Source organism: Schistocerca serialis, chromosome 5 (genome assembly GCF_023864345.2).
Source record: "Schistocerca serialis cubense isolate TAMUIC-IGC-003099 chromosome 5, iqSchSeri2.2, whole genome shotgun sequence".
Lineage (NCBI taxonomy): Eukaryota > Metazoa > Arthropoda > Insecta > Orthoptera > Acrididae > Schistocerca > Schistocerca serialis.
This window is the reverse complement of record NC_064642.1, coordinates 11608446-11629729: the sequence shown is the minus strand read 5'-3', so window position 1 is coordinate 11629729 and position 21284 is coordinate 11608446. Positions and strand designations below refer to the sequence as shown.

The 21284-nt window shown below is 42.6% G+C and overlaps 1 protein-coding gene across 1 annotated transcript in view; it reads left to right on the top strand.

Moving 5' to 3' along the window:
* Positions 1 to 21284, top strand: part of LOC126481702 (UDP-glycosyltransferase UGT5-like) — a 72689-nt gene that overhangs the window by 11866 nt on the left and 39539 nt on the right. Inside the window, exons 2-3 of the mRNA XM_050105650.1 lie at positions 784 to 910; positions 20150 to 20396. Of these exons, the coding sequence (XP_049961607.1) occupies positions 784 to 910; positions 20150 to 20396 (374 nt within the window). The remainder of the gene's footprint in view (positions 1 to 783; positions 911 to 20149; positions 20397 to 21284) is intronic.

Here is a 21284-nt window from a genome sequence, read left to right as displayed (position 1 = left end):
TGCTTTTAAATTTCGGAGGGCGCTGCGTTTTGTGGAGAGACCTGTTGACGACGAGAGCATCAAGTGCTGCTGCCGGAGTGAGACGGGGAGATACGTTTCCGGTTGTGTGGCAGCGCAATGTTGCGGGAAAGGTGGTATAACTTGCTGTGAACGCACGTGATTGCTACGAGCGTGTGTACTCGGGACGGCGGCAGTCGTCCTGGACGGGCTGTGTGATAAGGAAGCTCGGCGTGGCAACTGTTGTCGCGGCGTGTCCGCGTTGCTACGGCGGAACTGGGGCGATTGACGTAACTCGAGCTGGTGCTGGTTGCAACCTGTCGCCGAATGCTTGTCTGCCTTCTTGACTAACGGAGAGAATTTCTTGACTTGATGTGTCTCACTCAATTTCTGCCCGTGTCGTCGGGTGTGTTTTGCTCTAAGGTCGTGTGCCATTTTGTTTCGCAATTTTAGTAGGCTCAGGCGTGCCCAAAATCCCGATTCAGTGATCTGCTGTTATATTGTCAAGTGTAACTATCACCAGAAAAGAGTGTTAACACTCTGTGCCTTAATAACTGAACCTAAAATATTCTCTGTAGTTGAAATTTTATTCTGACCCAAGTGCAATAACGATCTAGTATTTTACAGTTTGTTGAGTGGTATTATTATTTAGTACTGGCCGTCACATTTACTGAGTCGAAGATTTACGAAGGCCAGTGGGCGTCATTAACAGTTCCTGCCTAGATAGGCGTTATATTTTGAACCATGTGTTTCAATGTTTAGTAATTTTTATTTTATGTGTTACAGAGAGTTGCTGCCATGCCCTATGTGGATGATTCGCCACGTTGGTGAAGTTTCTAGTTGTTCTGCTGGTCTGCGCCATATTGCTAAAGCAGGCAGTCCTGGCACAGCTGATTGTAAATATTTCCTAGTGGTGAGGAGCACGGGCTGGTTTTAAGCGCCAACTCACTAACTTCAACCATTCTCAAATATTTATTACTACTGATATTCAGGCCCTTCAGGCCGAGTGGTGACGTCACTACCACTTTTTGGTTATTAATTTTATCTTGTTAGCTTGTTTCATAAAAAAAAGCCTTTGGTATATGAATTTGTCTTTTGGTCTTTACTGCTCCTTTGGACGAAGTAAATTAACTGTTGGTTTTACATTCTTGTAGCATTATCAAAACAGCATTTGTGGTTATATTTGATTGGCCCTTCTGGCCGAATGAAATGGCTCTGAGCACTATGGGACTTAACATCTGAGGTCATCAGTCACCTAGAACTTAGAACTAAGTAAACCTAACTAACCTAAGGACATCACACACATCCCTGCCCGAGGCAGGATTCGAACCTGCGACCGTAGCGATCGCTCGGTTCCAGACTATAGCGCCTAGAAACACACGGCCACTCCGGCCGGCACCAATGATTAAAGTCAATCCTTTCAGTAACTTATTGTATTGGTCAATAATTAAAGGTGTTGGGTCATTCAGACCGTGATTATCTCCTTATGTTCAATATTAAGGTTGTCGTTCTGACATTACAGTTGTGAATGTTCAGCGGCCCTTCAGGCCTGGAGCTTAAAAATTTGTATTGTGTTTTGTGGTGTATAAAATTAAATTGTGTTTGAAACTGTAACCTCATCTGGTTCTACGCTTTCACTCCCTGCAGTTTCTGAGCTCTGCTTACCAAACGTTTTGGTTAAGTTTTCCCATACCACGACGTATCAGAACTAGTATACAAGTTTTAAACGCCTTTACGGGCGATAATTGACGTACAAATAAATCAACAACCGAGTTCTAAATTCCAGCAGGAGACTACAGAAAGAAGTAGGGGAGCTGACCCGTTTCAAAAGCCAGCCGCTGAACTTATCGTTGAGTCAGCTCGTGATAAACAGTTTCACTATCGCGAGTGTGACGTCGCTGTGCCAGGTGCCTGAGGCGGCTCCTTTATCTGCTCCAAGGTCAGTTTACACGGCCGGCGAGAGGGGCGCCACGTGCGACGCCAGTCCGCCTTCATTCAGCAGTACCAACGCAACGCGCCAGTGCGGTTCGCGCTCCTAGGCTGAGGGCGTACACGGGAATATCGACGCACAATGCGAGTAAGTTGGCAGCACTGCGTGAGAAAATTAGTGTGGTGAAACTGGCTTCTCTTGCACCAGCAGCGTGTGTATTCCAGTGTACTAGAGATGGGCAAACTGAAACACGTAACTGTTTCGAAACAAATGAAACAGTACAATGTAATGTTTCGATACGCTCTTTCGAAACAGTGAAACAGTTTGTGTTTTGTAATCTAATTAACCTAGACATTTTATCATCTTGAATGTCTACTGTATAGGTATGTCCATGTAAACACAAATGAGGTGCGAGAGCGCTAATCATGTCGCAGAAAGTATGAAACTATCACTTCGGCCTCTTGGCAGTTTCGTATTTCATGCAGCAAATGCGCTGCTTTCGTGTCGTGTGACTTTCATACTTTTCAATTGGCTGAGGACAGCTATAGCTGAAGACAGAAGAACCACCACGAACGGAACTGGAGGTGGGAGCGAACTGCAGAAACAACGGATATGGTACTGGGATTCCCACATTCCGCTAGTATGGGAATATACCCATCTTGCTAATTGCCATGCACACAAAGGGAATCATTGTGGATAATAGGCAGTGACTATAGACTCACAAATAATTCGAATAAATAACAAAATATAACAGAATAAATTTTGTCTTTCAAGGTGTTTCGAACAGTTACTATAAATTCACCATGCTTCCCAGCCCTTCCATTCACCATTACACTATCAGTGATATGTCAAACAGATTGCTTGCAATTATACCTACATTAAATTTATGTATATGTATAATAACTGTCACTCTACGCACTTCTTTTATTCAAAATGTTCTAGGCTTACTTGCGTTTCGTAATATGATTACTGTGCTTGAACAGAGAAACGTATGTTATAAGAAAAAGTGTAATTTAACTGAATGATTTTCACATATTTATTATTTTGAATGTGAATAGTATGCGTTGTTTTACTGTTTGGTTGATGTTTATAAAGCAAATGTTACGCCATTTCGGAATAGGACAGTCATCTAGAAACGAAGCTTTATTTTCGGATATCTTAAGCTTCATGCTATTGCTTGTCAAAACGATTTCGACACTCTTGAAAGTGTTTCACGAAGTGGTATATTGTGTTTCAGTACCTGTGCCGAGCCCGAATCTCGTCCGACACAAAGCGGAATGAAACATCACTGTTTCGATACAATCAGTCCGTTGCAAGCACAGGTGGACTGAAACAGCCTTATTTTGAAACAACGATACAGTTTCTGTGTCTGGCTCGAGATCGAATCTGGTCTGGATATCCGAGACAGGGGCGGAATGAAACACCACTGTTTCGAAACAGTGAACCACAGCCGTTCCGAAACACTGAAACAGTTCCACGTATCAATACACTGTATCGAAACTTAGGAACAGGGGCCAAGTCTACAGCGTACGTAGTGTTGTTGCTGAACGAGTCCACGTTGTGGAAATGAGCTCACGAGATACGTTGTGTGTTAAATCTGGAGAAATGCTAATTACAAATGGGAAGGAAACGTAAAGAAAAACGACGGAGTTATGATGTTAAAGTCACAGAAAGATTAGCAGTAATATTTATCGTGACTGTGTCTATACCATGAAATTCCTTGGAGCTCGTGACTCGAGAAGTAGTCGTCCACGTACAGAGCCAAGTGTGGTCATATCTGTGGTATACTACGAGTCCGTAACAGATTATATTATCTTGGCAGGTTTAAGGTTATACAAAATGTTGATTGTTCAACGAAGAGCGGCGTGTTTCGTCACAGCATCGTTTAATCGGCTTGACAGCGTTACAGAAATACTACAGTGGCAGAGACGGGCGTACTTAACGTGTCCTTGCGTCACAGAGGCTTTTTACTACTAAAATTTCGAGAGAGTAATTTCCGTTACGTGTCTGACAACGTATTAGTTCCTCCCACATGTTGTTGTTGTGGACCTCTGTCCGAAGACTGGTTTGAAACAGCTCTCCATGTTACTATGTACTGCGCAAGCCTCTACATCTTCGAATCACTAATGCGATCTACATCGAGTCTCTATTCTTACAATTTGTCTGGTTATATACTAATGTCAGAGCTTTGTGCATAAGAGTAATAGTGCTTTTGGTGTTAAACGTAAGTTCAGAGATTCCTGAGTTTTCAAAGTAATTTAACGTAAGTACGTTAAAGGGTTCTTGAAAAAGTGTGTAAACAGTTTTGCGGGAAGTTTCGTTGTAGTAAGCAGGACGAATTATTCAGTGTTTGCTAAGTGCCTTATTATTAGCATTTTTATTGCCTCCTTTAATGTTACTCTCCTGCATACTGTGACTGTAGTTGCAGTTCAAAAATTCAAATGGCTGTGAGCACTATGGGACTTAACATCTGAGGTCATCAATCCCCTAGAACTTACAACTACTAAAACCTAACTAATCTAAAGACATTGCACACATCCATTTTCGAGACAGGATTCGAACCTGCGACCGTAGCGGTCGCGCTGTTCCGGACTGAAGCGCCTAGAACCGCTCGGTCACAGCGGCTGGCGTAGTTGTAGTGGCAGTGGTATCGATAGTAGTAACAGCAGTAATAGAAATAGTTTTATTCATTGGTGGTTCACTTTTAAAGAGATAAGAGAGTGTCGTAGTATTTAAATTTAAGATGGGAAAAGGTTCTTCATATACACAAAATTTACGAACACCGAGGTGACAAAAGTCGTCGAATATCTCCTGATTTGGTGCTGGACCTGGTTTCCCCCTGCCTGGTGCAGCCTCTCGACGTGACATCGACTCAACAAGTCGCTGGAAGTCCCCTGTCGAAACATTGAGGCATTCTGCTTCTGCAGCCGTCTATACTTGTGAATGTGTTGCCGGAGCTGTATTTTGTACACGAACGTACCTCTCGATTATGCCCCACAAACGTTCGATGGGATTCATGTCGGGCTATCTGGGTGGCCAGATCATTCGCTCGAATTGTCCAGAATGTTCTTCAAACCTATCAGGAACAACTGTAGCATGGCGACAATTCCATCGATGTTTGCGAACAAGAAATCCGTGAATGGCTTCAGATGGTTTCCAAGTAGCCATACATAACCACTTCTAGTCACTGATCGGTTCAGTTGGACCAGAGGACCCTGGTCATTCCATGTTAAAACAGCCCGCACCAATATGGAGCCACCACCAGCTTCCACAATACCTTCTTGACAACTTGGGACCATGGCTTCATGGGATCTGCGCCACACTCGGACCCTACCATGAGCTCTTACCAACTGAAATCGGTAGTTTTGTGGACAGGTTACGTTTTTCCAGTCGCCTACTGTCCAACCGGTATGGTACCGAGCCCAGGAGAAGCGATGCAGGCGACGTAGTGCTGTTATCAAAGGCTTTCGCTGGCATTAATGCCGAATTGTGCCACACTTTCCTAACAGATACGTTCGTCGTCCGTCCCACATTGATTCCCGCTGTTATTTCACGCAGTGTTGCCTGTCTGTTAGCACTTACAACATTTCTCAAACACCGTTGCTATTCGTCATTACGTGAAGGTTGTCGGACACTGCATTGTTTATGGTGAGAAGTAATGCTCGAAATCTGGTATTCTCGGCACACGCTTGGCACTGTGGATCTCGGAATATTGAATTCCGTAACGATTTCCGAAATGGAACCACCATTCCGCGTTTGGAGGCTGTTAACTGCCGTCATGCGGCCATATTCACGTCTGAAACCTTTTCACACGAAACACCTCAGTACAAACGACAGCTCCGCCAATGTACTGTCCTTTTATACCTTGAGTACGCGATGCTACCATCATCTGTGTGTGTATATATCGCTATCCCATGCCTTCTGTCACTTCAGTGTACTTACAAGCGTAGTTTGGCGAGGATGGGCAGTCGGTTGTATGCCTGTGTTAGTGAAGATTCCGGAACTTTCCTGAAGTAATTTAGGAAAAATGACAAAATCTAAAATTCAAAATGCTCAGGCTCCATCACCCCAAATGCAAACCCATTCTGTTAAAAACAGTGTACGTTAACCGGGGTAATCCTTAGTGTACAAGATACTGCTTCGTTTACACACAATCCAAAAAAAAAAAAAAAAATACACTCCTGGAAATGGAAAAAAGAACACATTGACACCGGTGTGTGAGACCCACCATACTTGCTCCGGACACTGCGAGAGGGCTGTACAAGCAATGATCACACGCACGGCACAGCGGACACACCAGGAACCGCGGTGTTGGCCGTCGAATGGCGCTACCTGCGCAGCATTTGTGCACCGCCGCCGTCAGTGTCAGCCAGTTTGCCGTGGCATACGGAGCTCCATCGCAGTCTTTAACACTGGTAGCATGCCGCGACAGCGTGGACGTGAACCGTATGTGCAGTTGACGGACTTTGAGCGAGGGCGTATAGTGGGCATGCGGGAGGCCGGGTGGACGTACCGCAGAATTGCTCAACACGTGGGGCGTGAGGTCTCCACAGTACATCGATGTTGTCGCCAGTGGTCGGCGGAAGGTGCACGTGCCCGTCGACCTGGGACCGGACCGCAGCGACGCACGGATGCACGCCAAGACCGTAGGATCCTACGCAGTGCCGTAGGGGACCGCACCGCCACTTCCCAGCAAATTAGGGACACTGTTGCTCCTGGGGTATCGGCGAGGACCATTCGCAACCGTCTCCATGAAGCTGGGCTACGATCCCGCACACCGTTAGGCCGTCTTCCGCTCACGCTCCAACATCGTGCAGCCCGCCTCCAGTGGTGTCGCGACAGGCGTGAATGGAGGGACGAATGGAGACGTGTCGTCTTCAGCGATGAGAGTCGCTTCTGCCATGGTGCCAATGATGGTCGTATGCGTGTTTGGCGCCGTGCAGGTGAGCGCCACAATCAGGACTGCTTACGACCGAGGCACACAGGGCCAACACCCGGCATCATGGTGTGGGGAGCGATCTCCTATACTGGCCGTACACCACTGGTGATCGTCGAGGGGACACTGAATAGTGCACGGTACATCCAAACCGTCATCGAATCCATCGTTCTACCATTCCTAGACCGGCAAGGGAACTTGCTGTTGCAATAGGACAATGCACGTCCGCATGTATCCCGTGCCACCCAACGTGCTCTAGAAAGTGTAAGTCAACTACCGTGGCCAGCAAGATGTCCGGATCTGTCCCCCATTGAGCATGTTTGGGACTGGATGAAGCGTCGTCTCACGCGGTCTGCACGTCCAGCACGAACGCTGGTCCAACTGAGGCGCCAGGTGGAAATGGCATGGCAAGTCGTTCCACAGGACTACATCCAGCATCTCTACGATCGTCTCCATGGGAGAATAGCAGCCTGCATTGCTGCGAAAGGTGGATATACACTGTACTAGTGCCGACATTGTGCATGCTCTGTTGCCTGTGTCTATGTGCCTGTGGTTCTGTCAGTGTGATCATGTGATGTATCTGACCCCAGGAATGTGTCAATAAAGTTTCCCCTTCCTGGGACAATGAATTCACGGTGTTCTTATTTCAATTTCCAGGAGTGTATTTCATAATCTGAAAAGCTAAAACCGTTCGTTCATGTCTCAGCAGCACACACTGCACACGAAATCCACCCTGTACACGCACAACCACTGATAACAGGACCATGGCGATTAGGTTTGGTTTCCATTTTGTGTACTGTGGTTTCTCATTTACTGGCCTGAGGTACTGATGCTGAATAATATAAATGTAGTGCATCGGTTGTTTGACGCTACTATTTTTTTTAATTTTGTGTACTACGACCTTTAGCTGCGTAGCCATTCCGAAACAACATAGTGAGAATAGAAAATAACGATTCGTTACAGTTAGCAGAATAAAACCAGTGAAACAACAAAATAAAAGAGCATTCACAATATTTAGACTGTTAACTATATATGTTTTGGTTTACATTCATATAATTTTGTCAGCAGTCTCTGACTGTCCTGATGTACAATAAAGTAAAATAAAAATTAAACGTTATATAAGTACAGGTAATAACTTGAACCAGGCAGCCATTGAAAGCGTCATGTTACAAAATGGTTAACCACATTACTGGCTTGTAGAGCTGCAGGCATGATGTTCGGTTCAGTACAGACAGCAGCACACAGCCCAGCCATTTAATAGTGTGAGGGACCAGTGGACTGTGTGCTGCAACACCCCATAACAAACAAGTCAGGGGTAAGCCAGTGTGCACACATGCGCTTCATGTGTGTCCACCATCCTACCGTACCCTCGATAGGTGTACAGCAGCGTGTACACTCCTATGTTGAGGATCTCTGGTATTCTAATGGCTCGAAACGTATTGATCAGCGTAGAGACTTGTACATCATCATAAGCAGCTGAGATAGGCAGATGTCCAGGAGGTGGTTGAACTAAATGAACGGTGGCCAGCTGTCAACTATTACTACCATCTGATGGTCACACATTGAGTATACGAGCCTCGCAGTCTCCTGGCCTCGGGGAGGGCCATTCTGGCGAAAAAAAATATCTCCTAGCACTATGGGACTTAACATTTCAGGTCAGCAGTCCCCTAGACATAGGCTACTTAAACCTAACTAACCTAAGGACCTCACACACATCCATGCCCGAGGCAGGATTCGAACCTGCGACCGTAGCGGTCGCTCGGCTCCTGACTGTAGCGCCTTTTTTTCCTTTTTTCTTCATTTTCTATTATTTATTTATTTTTTATTACCTCTTCCACTTCAGGCGTTGGGCCTTATCACCCATACTACCCCCAAAAACCTATCTAGCAGTAGCAGTCACGTAGCAGTCGATCGTAGCAGTCACGCGGTTCCGGACTGAACCGCCTACAACTGCTCGACCACAGCGGCCGGCTTTGGCGAAAACGGTTGGTATTCGCTGGAGGAACCTCTGACGTCACAGTGGGGAGGCAAGCGCCTCGCGGCTGTCTCGTAAACGAGCCACATCACATACACAAATAAAATCAAGTGAATTACAGATGTATTTTGCCTTAGGACTAATTATATGGTATTTTTGATAAAAGATACAGATGAAGAGGCAACCAGTAGCTGTTTTCTCCTTGTGGCACATTGCTTCATAGCTTTCAGCTTAGCTGTATGATTCAGGTAACTAATTCTTATAAAAGTTCTTGTTCCTACATAAAGAGCTATATCTATGTCATGAAACTCAGAAGACCTTCATTCCAAAATAGAGTACAGAGATTTTTGAATTTTGTTTCCTTGCACACTCTGATTCCAAGAGGAGCAGCCAATTCAGGTCCAAAATGTGATACTTTGTTTGTCCATGCTGTTGTTTAAGCCTTAAGACATCCAAGAGATGTAACTGTTATCCAATCTGCAATAGATTCTCTTATTTCACTTTTGACGTTTAAATGCAAAGTTGCCTGCATTGCATTTTTCTACATCTGGACTATTAAATCCATAAATAGAAGTGCTGGTGTTGTGTAGTCGTTAAGAAAATTTCTCACACGATACAGGTTGTGGGTTTGAATCTCATTTTTTTATGTTTATTTTGAAATCGTTATCGAAATGAGTTTCATCATTATTTTTATTTAATTACTTAGGTTTAATGTAGTTTCTTATTTTTAATATTTTGCTGTTTTCATTGTTTCATTAACGCTTTTATTTGTTCTAATTTTCCCTCCTGTTATTCTTGTTTTGTTTGAAGGACTGCAGGGTGTGATACGCGGGACTAGTAACTGTAGATGGTTTCCCCACGTCTGGCGACCTCTCCTCTCCTTGTTACAAAATGTGTGGATGCAAGAGTTCAGCCGCGATTCGTGCTATATTCTCACAGTGAAACAGTGGCAACTCGTTCAAAATCTTACCAGGGTGCTGCAAAATTACGAAAAGGTACAGCAAATAAATTCACAAAAAATATATTAAAATAAAAAGTGTAACTCACAAACTGACGAAATAATAAAGTCCGTAATCATTGTTTTCTGCTGCAGAATTTATCTGTACCTTTGGAGTTGAGACCCTCAACGTTGGTCATCATATTGTTCTCAGTGGAGAGCCGTTAAGTCATTGTTCTGACATGGTATTTCAAAGAGAGGTCTTACACCTCTTTAGAGATGAAAAATGTCTTTCAGGTTCAGCAGGCGTCATCAATCTGTACTATTTTCAGAGGTCCTGTTATGTGAGAGCAAATATCCTACAGGTCGTTTCTCGAAATGGAGTATTGATACAGCCTCGACGAAAGATCCATACCCAAAAATTGGAAAGTTGTACATATCACACCAATATTCAAGACACGTAGTAGGAATAATCCACTAAATTTCATGCCCATATAATTAACGCCGATATGCAACAGGATTTTGGAGCATATATTGTGTGCGAACATTATGAATTATCTCGAAGAGAACGGTTTATTGACACACAGTCATTACGGATTTAGGAAACATCGTTCTTGGGAAACACAACGAGCACTTTACACACACCAAGTGTTGAGTGCTATTGACCAGGGATTTCAAATTGATTCCGTATTTCTAGATTTGCAGAAGGATTTTGACACTGTACCTCAGGAGGGGCTTGTGGTGAAATTGCGTGCTTATGGAATACATGTGACTGGATTCGTGATTTCCTGTCAAAGAGGTAACAGTTCGTAATAACTGACAGAAAGTCATCGAGTAAGAGAGAAGTGATTTCTAGGGTTTCCAAAGGTAGTGATATGGGCCGTCTGCTGTTGCTCATCTATATAAACGATTTAGGAGTCAATCTCGGCAGTCGTCTTAGTTTGTTTGCAGATGATGCTGTCGTTTATCGTCTAGGAAACTCATCAGAAGTTCAAAACAAATTGCAAAATGATTTAGAAAAGACATTTCAGTACTACGAAAATTGGCAACTGATCCTACATAATGAAAAGTGTGTTGTCACGCACATGAGTGCAAAAAGGAATACCTTAAACTTCGGTTACACGATGAATCAGTCTAATCTAATATTCAACTAAATACCTAGGTATTACAACTGCGAAGAATTTAGATTTGGAAGGACTCATAGAAATTGTTGTACGGAAGGCAAATCTAAGACTGCGTTTTACTGGCAGAACGCTTAGAAAATGTAACAGATCCACTAAAGAGACCGCCTATGCCACGGTTGTCCGTCCTCTTTTAGTATACTGCCTCACGGTGTGGGATCCTTATCACATAGAATTAATGGAGTACTTTGAAAAAGTTCAAAGAAGAGCAGCACGTTTTGTATTATGGCGAAACAGGGGAAAGAGTGTCACGGGCACGATACGGGATTTGGGATGTACACCATCAAAACAAAGGCGTTATTCGTTGCGGCGAAATCTTCTCACGAAATTTCCATCAACAACTTTTCCTCCGAATTCCAAAATATTTTGTTGACGACGACCTACATAGAGAGAAACGATTATCATAATAAAATAAGGGAAATCAGAGCTCCCTCGAAAAGATATAGGGGTTCGTTGTCTCGGTGCGTAGTTCGAGAGAGGAATAACAGAGAGAATTGTTAAGGTGGTTCGATGAACCTTGCCTGGCACTTAAGTCTGATTTGCAGAGTATCCATGAAGATGTAGACGTTCCTGAAGTCTAGTCGTTGATACAATACCGACAGCTCTGCCTTTAACCTTCGATTCTCCTACATATTGGAAGCCTGGACAACAACAATAAGTTCTTTCTTAGGAAAACAGGTTCTCTTCAAACTTGGGAAATTTAACAGCATTGTTGCGTCCAGATGATATAAGGCTTGGAAACGATCATGGGATTTTCTGTTAATTCTACCGCATACTTCTTTTGCCTCGTAGTATCGAGAAAGACTATCTTCTAGAGCTTGCTCTGAGAGGTGGTTGTTGCTGTAATGTACTGATGAAGGTACGAAGCTCTATTAGTACTGGCGGAGGTGATGCCACGTCATAGCGTGCTGAAACGAACACACAAGACCATAGCGCAGCTGAAATCATTTCAGTACTCGGCGCTGTGGTTCCTAGTTGTGGGCCAGAGCGTTCTACAAGAGATGTTGATGTCTGTTTGGTTTGTATACCACCACACATTCAAAGGGAAGATCTGTAATTCTAGTGCGGTTTCTGGCTCGCAGTCACAGATAATTTTAGTCGGTATTTACAGTCTCTTATAGCACATTATCACCAGCTGCCACTGCACTGAAATAGTTAATATGTCTTTGGAATACGAAAAACAACTATTTCTACGAGAAATGAAGCTATAATATCCAGGAGCAAAAGCTAATAAACCTAAGCAACATAATCTATTTATTTCCTATTCATTAATTGTTGCAGAGTACTGCAGTAAGGTGTGAAACATAAAATGTATGGAAATTAATTTATGTGAAAGTAATATCTGAGTTTTAATTAATTTGAATGTTAATTATTTAACTGCTGACTTCTTATCTTTTCACTTGCATCCCTATTCTCTACTTTTTTTCCCTTTAGAGTTTGCAATGTTCATGCTGCAGGTTGGTATGGACAGTAGCTTCTTTGTTGAAGGTAATCACGAAGTTCGTTTCTTAAATCTCATTCGTAATTTTCTGGCTGAAAACGAAATGAACCACCTTAACTCTTTGAATACAGTTTGCCGGCGTGTATGCAAGTGAAGAATCTTATAAAAGCATACAAAGCTGCGAGTACATCTACGAATAGAGCATAGGTATAGGTAATCAATCAGTCGTACACCACCAGCTGTGTATACCAGTATTCATCTACATCTACATGGATACTCTGCAAATCACATTTAAGTGCCTGGTAGGGGCTTCATCGAACCACCTTCACATTTATCTATTATTCCAATCTTACATGGCGCGCGGGAATAACGAACACCTATATCTTTCCGTACGAGCTCTGATTTCCCTTATTTTATCGTGATGATTGTTCCTCCCTATGTAGGTCGGTGCCAACAAAATATTTTCGCATTCGGAGGAGAAAGTTTGTGATTGGAATTTCGTGAGAAGATTCCGTCGCAACGAAAAACGCTTTTCTTTTAACGATTTCCAGCCCAAACCCTGTATCACTTTTGTGACACTCTCTCCCTTATTCAGTATTCAGTATTGTTTTCCAATACGCACAATGAAAAAACCACGCACATGCTAAAATTCAGCGTTCATTAGACGTGCAGTACGTCGCAAAAATTGTTGTTTTACACGTTGCTACTAGCCTGATGCGAACAGTGGTCCATAGGTTACACATTACACTTGCCACACATGTAGATACAATTATATAAATGATATGACTGTATTGATTTGATGGAAAGAAACTCGTTCATTAGACGTGCAGTACGTCGCAAAAATTGTTGTTTTACACGTTGCTACTAGCCTGATGCGAACAGTGGTCCATAGGTTACACATTACACTTGCCACACATGTAGATACAATTATATAAATGATATGACTGTATTGATTTGATGGAAAGAAACTTGTGTACTCTTTTTTTCATTTGAAATCTGCTAAAGGAAGGAAAAAAACGTCTCTTTTTTCAGCATAGAGATTACGAAATTGATAATTGATCATTCATCAGTTACGGATAATTTGCAAAGGCTTGGTAAATTTGTTGTTAGAATTAGGTGGGAATGAATAAAAGTACCAGCAGTGAGACAGGATTCACAGACCTCTTGCTCATAAAGATAGGTCCTGCGGTCGCGGGTGGTGTCAGCGACCATACAAAAACTTTGAAACTCGTTTTTGTCGATAACGTTTGAGAGTTGCGTCTTCCCGTTTAATTATGTTTAAATCCTACGTGGTGAATTTGTACGGTATCCTTATAAGCCAGCTGCAAATGCACGGCCGAGTGGCAAGGAGTCAAAATGCAGCTACGAAATATTACGTAGCAAAATATTAAAATTCAATATGATGGACCTGCATGATAAATGAGAAAATCAAATTGTGCATCCTGGCGTCAAATGTTATACCCAGCATTGCACCATCCTGTGCAAAGTCTACTTTTCAAACTGACTTTTATAAGCAATGGCTGTAAATAAATTTTAAATTACTCTACCGATAAACCGAAACTGCCACAATCATAAACGATTTGTTAAACAGGTGCTTCGTTGTGCACTGAATGCATGGTGCCACAGTTTGCCTGCGACTTAGCTTAGGTCCAAAGTGTCAATAATATAATTAAAACCATTCATTTAAGCCAACCAAAATGATAAGTATCCAACACTTACACGTATTATGACGTCAGAGTCTCAATCTACAGGTCTACCCTTTTCAGATATGTAAGACATTTCTGTTCCGAATTAAGTGCTATGCTGTTCCATTGTGACAGGCCTCCAATTACATCTGTAAATCAAGTTTGGTGTATGCCGTATTAAAAAAAAAGTACCAAGTGACCTAACAGGAAATGCGCTCTGTTCTAATATGACACGCTTAAATATATAAAAATATTCTCCGGTATTTGCTTATTTTAAAAGTTTTGCGTGCTGGCACCAGATCATGTTTTCATTGATATTTAACATAATATGAATGAACGAATGTTACTTATGATCGAAAGGTGATCAGCTTAGGGAGACACTCATTTGAATGCGTTTAGTCTTAAGAAAGTGACATACTTTCAGTCATGGTTTCATGGTCTCTCGATGTAAGTTTGTAAGACATTTGCCTACATGTATCATGGTGTGGTTTCCCGAGAGTCAGCTGTTTTCGCAAGGTCGGATCTGGAGCGCAGCTTGTGGTGGGTCTGCGTAACTTTTGACAGGAGGTCAGCTTCATCTGTGTATGGTAGTTCAGCTGCACCGTTCCAACACCTGAAAATTTTACGGGTGACGGAATTGTTAAACAGCGCCTGGGGGCTTAAACATTCTCACGCTGCTTTCGAGTGTTGACTGTTTTCGCTATTTGAGGTCTTATCTTTTCCCGAATGTTAGACTGTGATGAACTTTAACGGACAGAAGCAGCCTCACTGGTAAACTTTACTAATGACGCGTGACTGGAACCAGGATTTTGGTTCTGGTTTCACGGCAGGCGACCTAACTGAGGATTCGGCCTAATGTCATTAACTATTCACGCGATCTTAACTGCTGCTACGATCTTACTTCTTTAACCTTCTTGTGTAAGACTGTTCGCATTTAACAAATTCATTTAAAGCTATCATGTATACACCTGTGTTTTGAATGAACGATATTAAACATCCAGCTTAAATTCGCCATGACCTTGAGTACCTTCTTCGTTGTTTTGTTTCCACTGAATTTTAATTCAATTTATTTAACGTATCTACTTAGTCTTTAGCTGTTACAATATATGCCAAACTTCGTGTATGTATTCGTTGATAGCCTAACACACGTGTTGTAGGCTGATGGTGCAGTTACGAGGGAAGAAGTACTTTGTAGGACGACCGACCTCTATGACAGCAGCACATAATTCGTTGTTAGGGGAGTCCACTATCCCCCGAGGCCCAACAAATTCTAGAACCAATAAGAGAATGTTAACGCAATACGTCCTGAATAATTTTCTCAAATAGGGGAGGGGGAGTCAGCTTGCAACACGATCGCTTTACTTTCTAAAAATTCTTTTGGTTGTTCTGGAGTAACTAAATGTATTCCAGCCCAATGTCCAGCAATGTTTTAACAATCCGTTTCAGAGATCAGCACAATCGTTACTGCAGTATTTACCTTGCTCTGCATTGATTTTGGTGGCTTACATCATTGAGTGCGATCCTATAGGGCACATTTTACCGAAAATTGATAGGAAATGTTGCGATGGCTCTGCTGGAAATAATCCTGTAACAATTGTTTCCAATCCCGAAAGCCTTGGATATGTTTGCTTAAGTACCAGCAGAAATTTCCTCGTTGTATCGGGTGCACATCGAAAGCGCACTTACACCCCACAATCAAACAAAGTAGCGTGTGGCCTCATAGATGTTGAGCAGACTGTGTCCAAATAACGGCCAATACATACAGGGTTGATTGTGTCCACGAAGTCTTCCATCTAGCCGGTGAACATGTCCTATCCTGTGCATATATGCCTTGCTTCTCAGCCTCTAGACTTTAGAGTCTAGAGAGCAAATCAAAATGTACATGTTTACTCTAGAGTCTAGACTCTTCGCCCACATCCTAGCACCTCCCGTCAGTGAGACACAGATTGACTTTGTAGAGTCAGTTTGGCATGGGTTCGAGCGTCATTGTGCTGTGAAGTAAACGGGTCATTCCCTACATGCTCTGTGTAACCTTGCGAGTTTTTTCCGAGCGAACGTTTGTTTTAGGATAGATAGCTCCATGTAACTTCGGGGGCTGACATCTGCCGGCCTAACCGGGAGACACAAGCGCATCTGTCACTACCTGTCGTGAGAAAGCTATCCAGAGTCTCTTACTGGACGCGTACATTCACCATCTATGAGAACCTAAATAAATGATATTAAACAGTATTCAATAATTTTCAAAATCGGTACACTACCTTTTGACATTCAGGAGAACACTGTACCCAAATTTCAGCTTTATAACTATCATAGTTTCTGAGATAAAAAAAATTGCAAAAAAAGTCAAAGACCGACACTTAGGAAACTTAACTCAATTAGAAAATGTAAGAGTGTATTCTTTGGTATTATTTAAAAACATAAACAGATCTCGCTGGGTGCAGAATTAACTAACTGAGATTTTCATACTAAAAACTTTAATTATTTTTCGTTTTCATAATATAAAAGTCAGACAAAATTATTATTTGTGTCTAATATTATTGAGGAAGTAAATATGAGTGAATGAGAGTGTGTACGTGGGACGTTCGTCAAATTGTAATCTGGCATTATATACTTTCTTAAGTAACCTGCAAGACTTACGTAAGCCTGTCTTGGGGAATGTTCGTAGGGAATTTACCCACTTTGCTGATGACGTACGTCTAGGTGTGATTCCTATTGCAACAGAGCAGCCAGAATGTCAGTTGGAGTATTATCTGTATCTAAAGGATATTTCCAGATTTACTTCCTTTCCGTTTTAGTTTATTAAACATTACTTCAATACTTTTATATCAGAATGCAGTAGATGCGTTTGTATGTAAGAGTTGGTGTATGCCATGACCATGAGCGAGCATTCTGATTGGCAGGGAGTATGGTTAGCCAATCAGAACTGAGACGGTTCCCACTCGTTACCTGATGGTTATACTGGGGGTGAGGCCACAAGGAGGCAGTCTCTTGCTAGCTTTGAACGCGGACGGTCATGTTACTACTGTGAGTCAAAATAATGTGTAAAATGAAGGAATACTTGGTTCCTCGCGTTTGATATGTGTCGTGACTAACGCTGACGTAATTACGGACAGTTTTGTAAAGTTTGGAAGTTTTAGATCTGTATTGTTGCAATGATATTCGAGTGTGAAAATTTGGCCTTCGTTGTATCCGCGTGGCATGTCCCGGTAATCAACCAATGAGCATTTGTTGACAGCAATTTCTTTTTTGAAATCCACCACAAGTACCGAATGTAATAACTCATGTTGGTGGTGGAATTAATGACTGTGGAAACGTTGCTTGGCTCGGGTCAGATTTGGACAGATATCTGGCTGCTGTGCGTGTGAAATGAGTGTAAACATTGTGAACGTGAAGAAAATAGCCAATAGTTTAAATGTGGACTGGATAGTACCGTTTCTTTGGCTAGATGGACAAAAATAAACCTTTTTGTGGGGAAATTTCGGACATTATTTTTCAGAAGCCATTCCACTTTCTTACTGCCCGATAAAATAATGTAATGACACTTTTTCTACAGAAATTTATTTCATCACAAGCGTTGCGCGGCCTCAGTAATTGTAGATATTGGATTGGTGTTTTTTATCAACACAGCTTTTACATCATCTTACATGTATCTACGTTACCGAGTGGAGGGATATCAAGCAGACGCCATGCTGAGTTAGGTGATTTCTAATATGCAGCCTGGAAAGCAGAGTAAAACCCCGCCACGCCGCAACTGCTGGCTAAACTTGCTTAATGGTGACCATCTCAAAGCAACACGGTGACAGAATTGCGTCTTCCACCCTATATTTCATCCAATGTGGTCGTGTGGGAGATTGGTGAAATCGATTTTTATCCTGCTCTCATACTGTTCCGTCGGCATTGTGGCAGTTTTATTGGGTTGACCCGGATACCTCGGAGAATGCGAATTTGCTGTTAGAGTGGTCAGTATGGGATAGTGAATAGACCGGGTGAGGTTACTTAAGATTCTACAGTTGCGTATCAGAGCGAGAGAAGGACAGACGGAGACGTCAAGACCTGAGTGTTGCGTCTTTTCTTCCTTTTTTTTCCCTTATTGTATTTCGATTCCCCCCGAAGGGGGCGGGCTGGCAGCAGCTTATTACGCTGCTCTGCAGCCTACAGACTTTTTTAAAACATAAGAAGAATATAAGAAACAATAAAAGCAGGCTATAAAACGGTGACTGATATTGTAAAACGGCAGAAAATTGAGAAAAGTTAAAACATAAAGGAAAGGGTTGGCAAAGCTAATAAAATACACAGGAAGCAGGCAGGTAACATAGTAGACAGGCAATTAATAAAACATGGCTACAGTCTGGTTTCTGTTCGCAAGATATAAAATCACACACAGCGACAGTTTGATGTCCGTTCGCAACACTTCGGAGAAGGCACACAACACTGAACACTCACTGTAAACACTGTACTAAAATGGCGGGCTGGCCGCGGTGGCAGAGCGGTTCTAGGCGCTTCAGTCCGGCACCACGCGACCGCTACGGTCGCAGGTTCGATTCCTGCCTCGGGCATGGATGTGAGTGATGTCCTTAGGTTGGTTAGGTTTAAGTAGTTCTAAGTTATAGGGGACTGATGACCTTATAAGTTAAGTCCGATAGTGCTCAGAGCCATTAGAATTAAAATAATATATCTGTAATGCATAATGTACGTAAAAACTAACTGTAAAATAGGTAGTTTTATGATTTCAACACACATAATTTTCTGAAAGACATATTTTGACTAAACATATGTGCAGATGTTTAATGAATCGATATTTCACATGTCTATTAATAATTTTTTACAATTTCAATACATATTTACAGACATCAGGGGTAAAAGAACCTCTGATTACTTAAAATATCATACTGTATTCATAATCCGTCTTAGTATTTGCATGGCCCTGCGGATTTTATTAATATAAAATTATGAAACATAGTTGCAGTTTATATGTCTGACAACAGCACCTAATCAATAAATAAGAGTTTTCAATCGTGTTTCTGTGAAATTCTCGAGCCTCCGCTGGTCCTTCGATCACGTGATGTCTGACGATACTGTCACCAACATTTTTATTGCCGCTGCAATTTAATCTCGTGACAGGATTAACAGTGGTTTTACCACAATATATGTCGTTTGTTGGGCATTTAATCTGTCATTAATTATGTTCACTGTTTCATCTCAATGTAGAGATTTGAAGTAAATCAGCCAAGAACTTTGAATTAAACTAGTCAAGTATTTTTTGAAACGTTTGGTGACAACTTTTCTCCTTTATTTATTTCATATAGATGTATATCTATAAACTGCGTATATTAAATATATATATAGCTTGTGTCCGCCCAAATGTCCGTTAAGGGCTCGTATAGAATCTCGAAGTAAGTCCGCCAAGAACGTTTAGAGATTTTTAGTAACATCGTTCCCCTTTTATATATACGTAAATATTTCAAGTGAGGTTACAAAATGTTATGTTGACAGTGATCTTCTCTTGTCTTGAACGTTAAGTGTGCAAAATTTCACCAAGATCGGAATGAAACTTTAGATTTCCATTAATTACAAAGAAACAACAAAGAAACTGACACTAACAAGAGGATGCGTCCTTACATGTAGGTTCAAATGGTTCAAATGGCTCTGAGCGCTAGGGGACTTAACATCTGAGGTCATCCCATACACTTAGAACTACTTAAACCTAACTAACCTAAGGACATCACACACACCCATTCGCGAGGCAGGACTCGAACCTATGACCGTAGCAGCAGCGCAGTTCCTCACTGAAGCGCCTAGAACCGCTTAGCCACATCGGCCGGCTGCATTCAGGTGGACAGAAGAAGGGAGATGTTATTCATGTGTCTATATAGCCTCAGTTATTTTTCAAACTGAGTGATAACAATACTTCAACGATGCTAAATGGACAGTGATACATGACACAGTGGATCTTTGGCTTAGCACATAAAACTGATTTAGTACGTATTTTCGGAGTTCGCTTCATGTGGGTCACCTGGTTCGATAGTTGCGTTTATTATATGTGCAGTCCTACCTACCGCTGTTACAGGTGAGTGCTGTCCTGCTGCTGCTGTTGGTGACGTCAGCGTCGCTGCTGCCGGCCCTGGAGGCTGCCGAGGTGCTGGGGCTGTTCCAGTCGCCTGGGCGCAGCCAGTGGCTGCTGGCGGAGACGTACCTGAGGGCGCTGGAGCGGCGCGGCCACCGCGTCACCGCCGTCACCACGTACCCCTCCAGCCAGGGCGGCGCCGCGGCCAACTGGACCGAGATACTCATACCGAACCCTTTCAACGAAGACGGTGAGCAGAGTCTTCTTTGTATTCCAGCCTGAAGGAGGCATCTGTTACCAGAGAAAATAATTTCTTGCCTGGCACTCTATCTACGTCTCTTTGGAAGTCACACTGTTTTTTTTTGTTTTTTTTTCACAAGCTCGTGTTTTTGCTCTGGAACTTTAATACCAAAGCCTCAGAGGTAAATAGCTTTAGCTCTCAAAGTAATAATGGCTTGGAGTATCGCGAGTAGCTCGTTTGCATCTTAAGTAATTATTGCTAGAAATCGCTTAATTTGTGGTGAAGTGAAATGTGCGAGTTGTTAAGCCCTCTCGTCGGGTATACTGGTCGCCGGATGAGAATCTTTTTAGTTGGTACCACTTAGGTGACTAGCTTGCCGATGAGGATGAAGGTTTGACGAAGATCACACAATAACCAGTCCGCAAGTGGAGAAAATCTGCGACCCAGCTGGAAATCGAACCTAGGCCCCTTGCATGGCATTCTGCGCGCTGAGCACTCAGCTACGGAGGCGGATAATTGTGGCACAAGAAAGAAATCATACTTGCGGTCCAACACAAAAAAAAAAAACAGTCTGACGAACTCGTTGCTCTGTAAACATTGTAAGAGCAACACGCTATGTTAACGATTCCGAGAGCCTATTAATATGTTTCTGATAAATTGTCAGTAATACTACCCCTCACCTAGGTCCAGATGACATCATCCCTAACTGCAGGGCCGGGCTGGGAGACCGAGCGGTTCTAGGCGCTTCAGTCTGAAACCGCGCGATCGCTACGGTCGCAGGTTCGAATCCTGCCTCGGGCACGGATGTGTGTGATGTCCTTAGGTTAGTTAGTTTTAAGTACTTCTAAGTTCTAGAGGACTCATGACCTTAGAAGTTGAGTCCCACAAGTGCTCAGA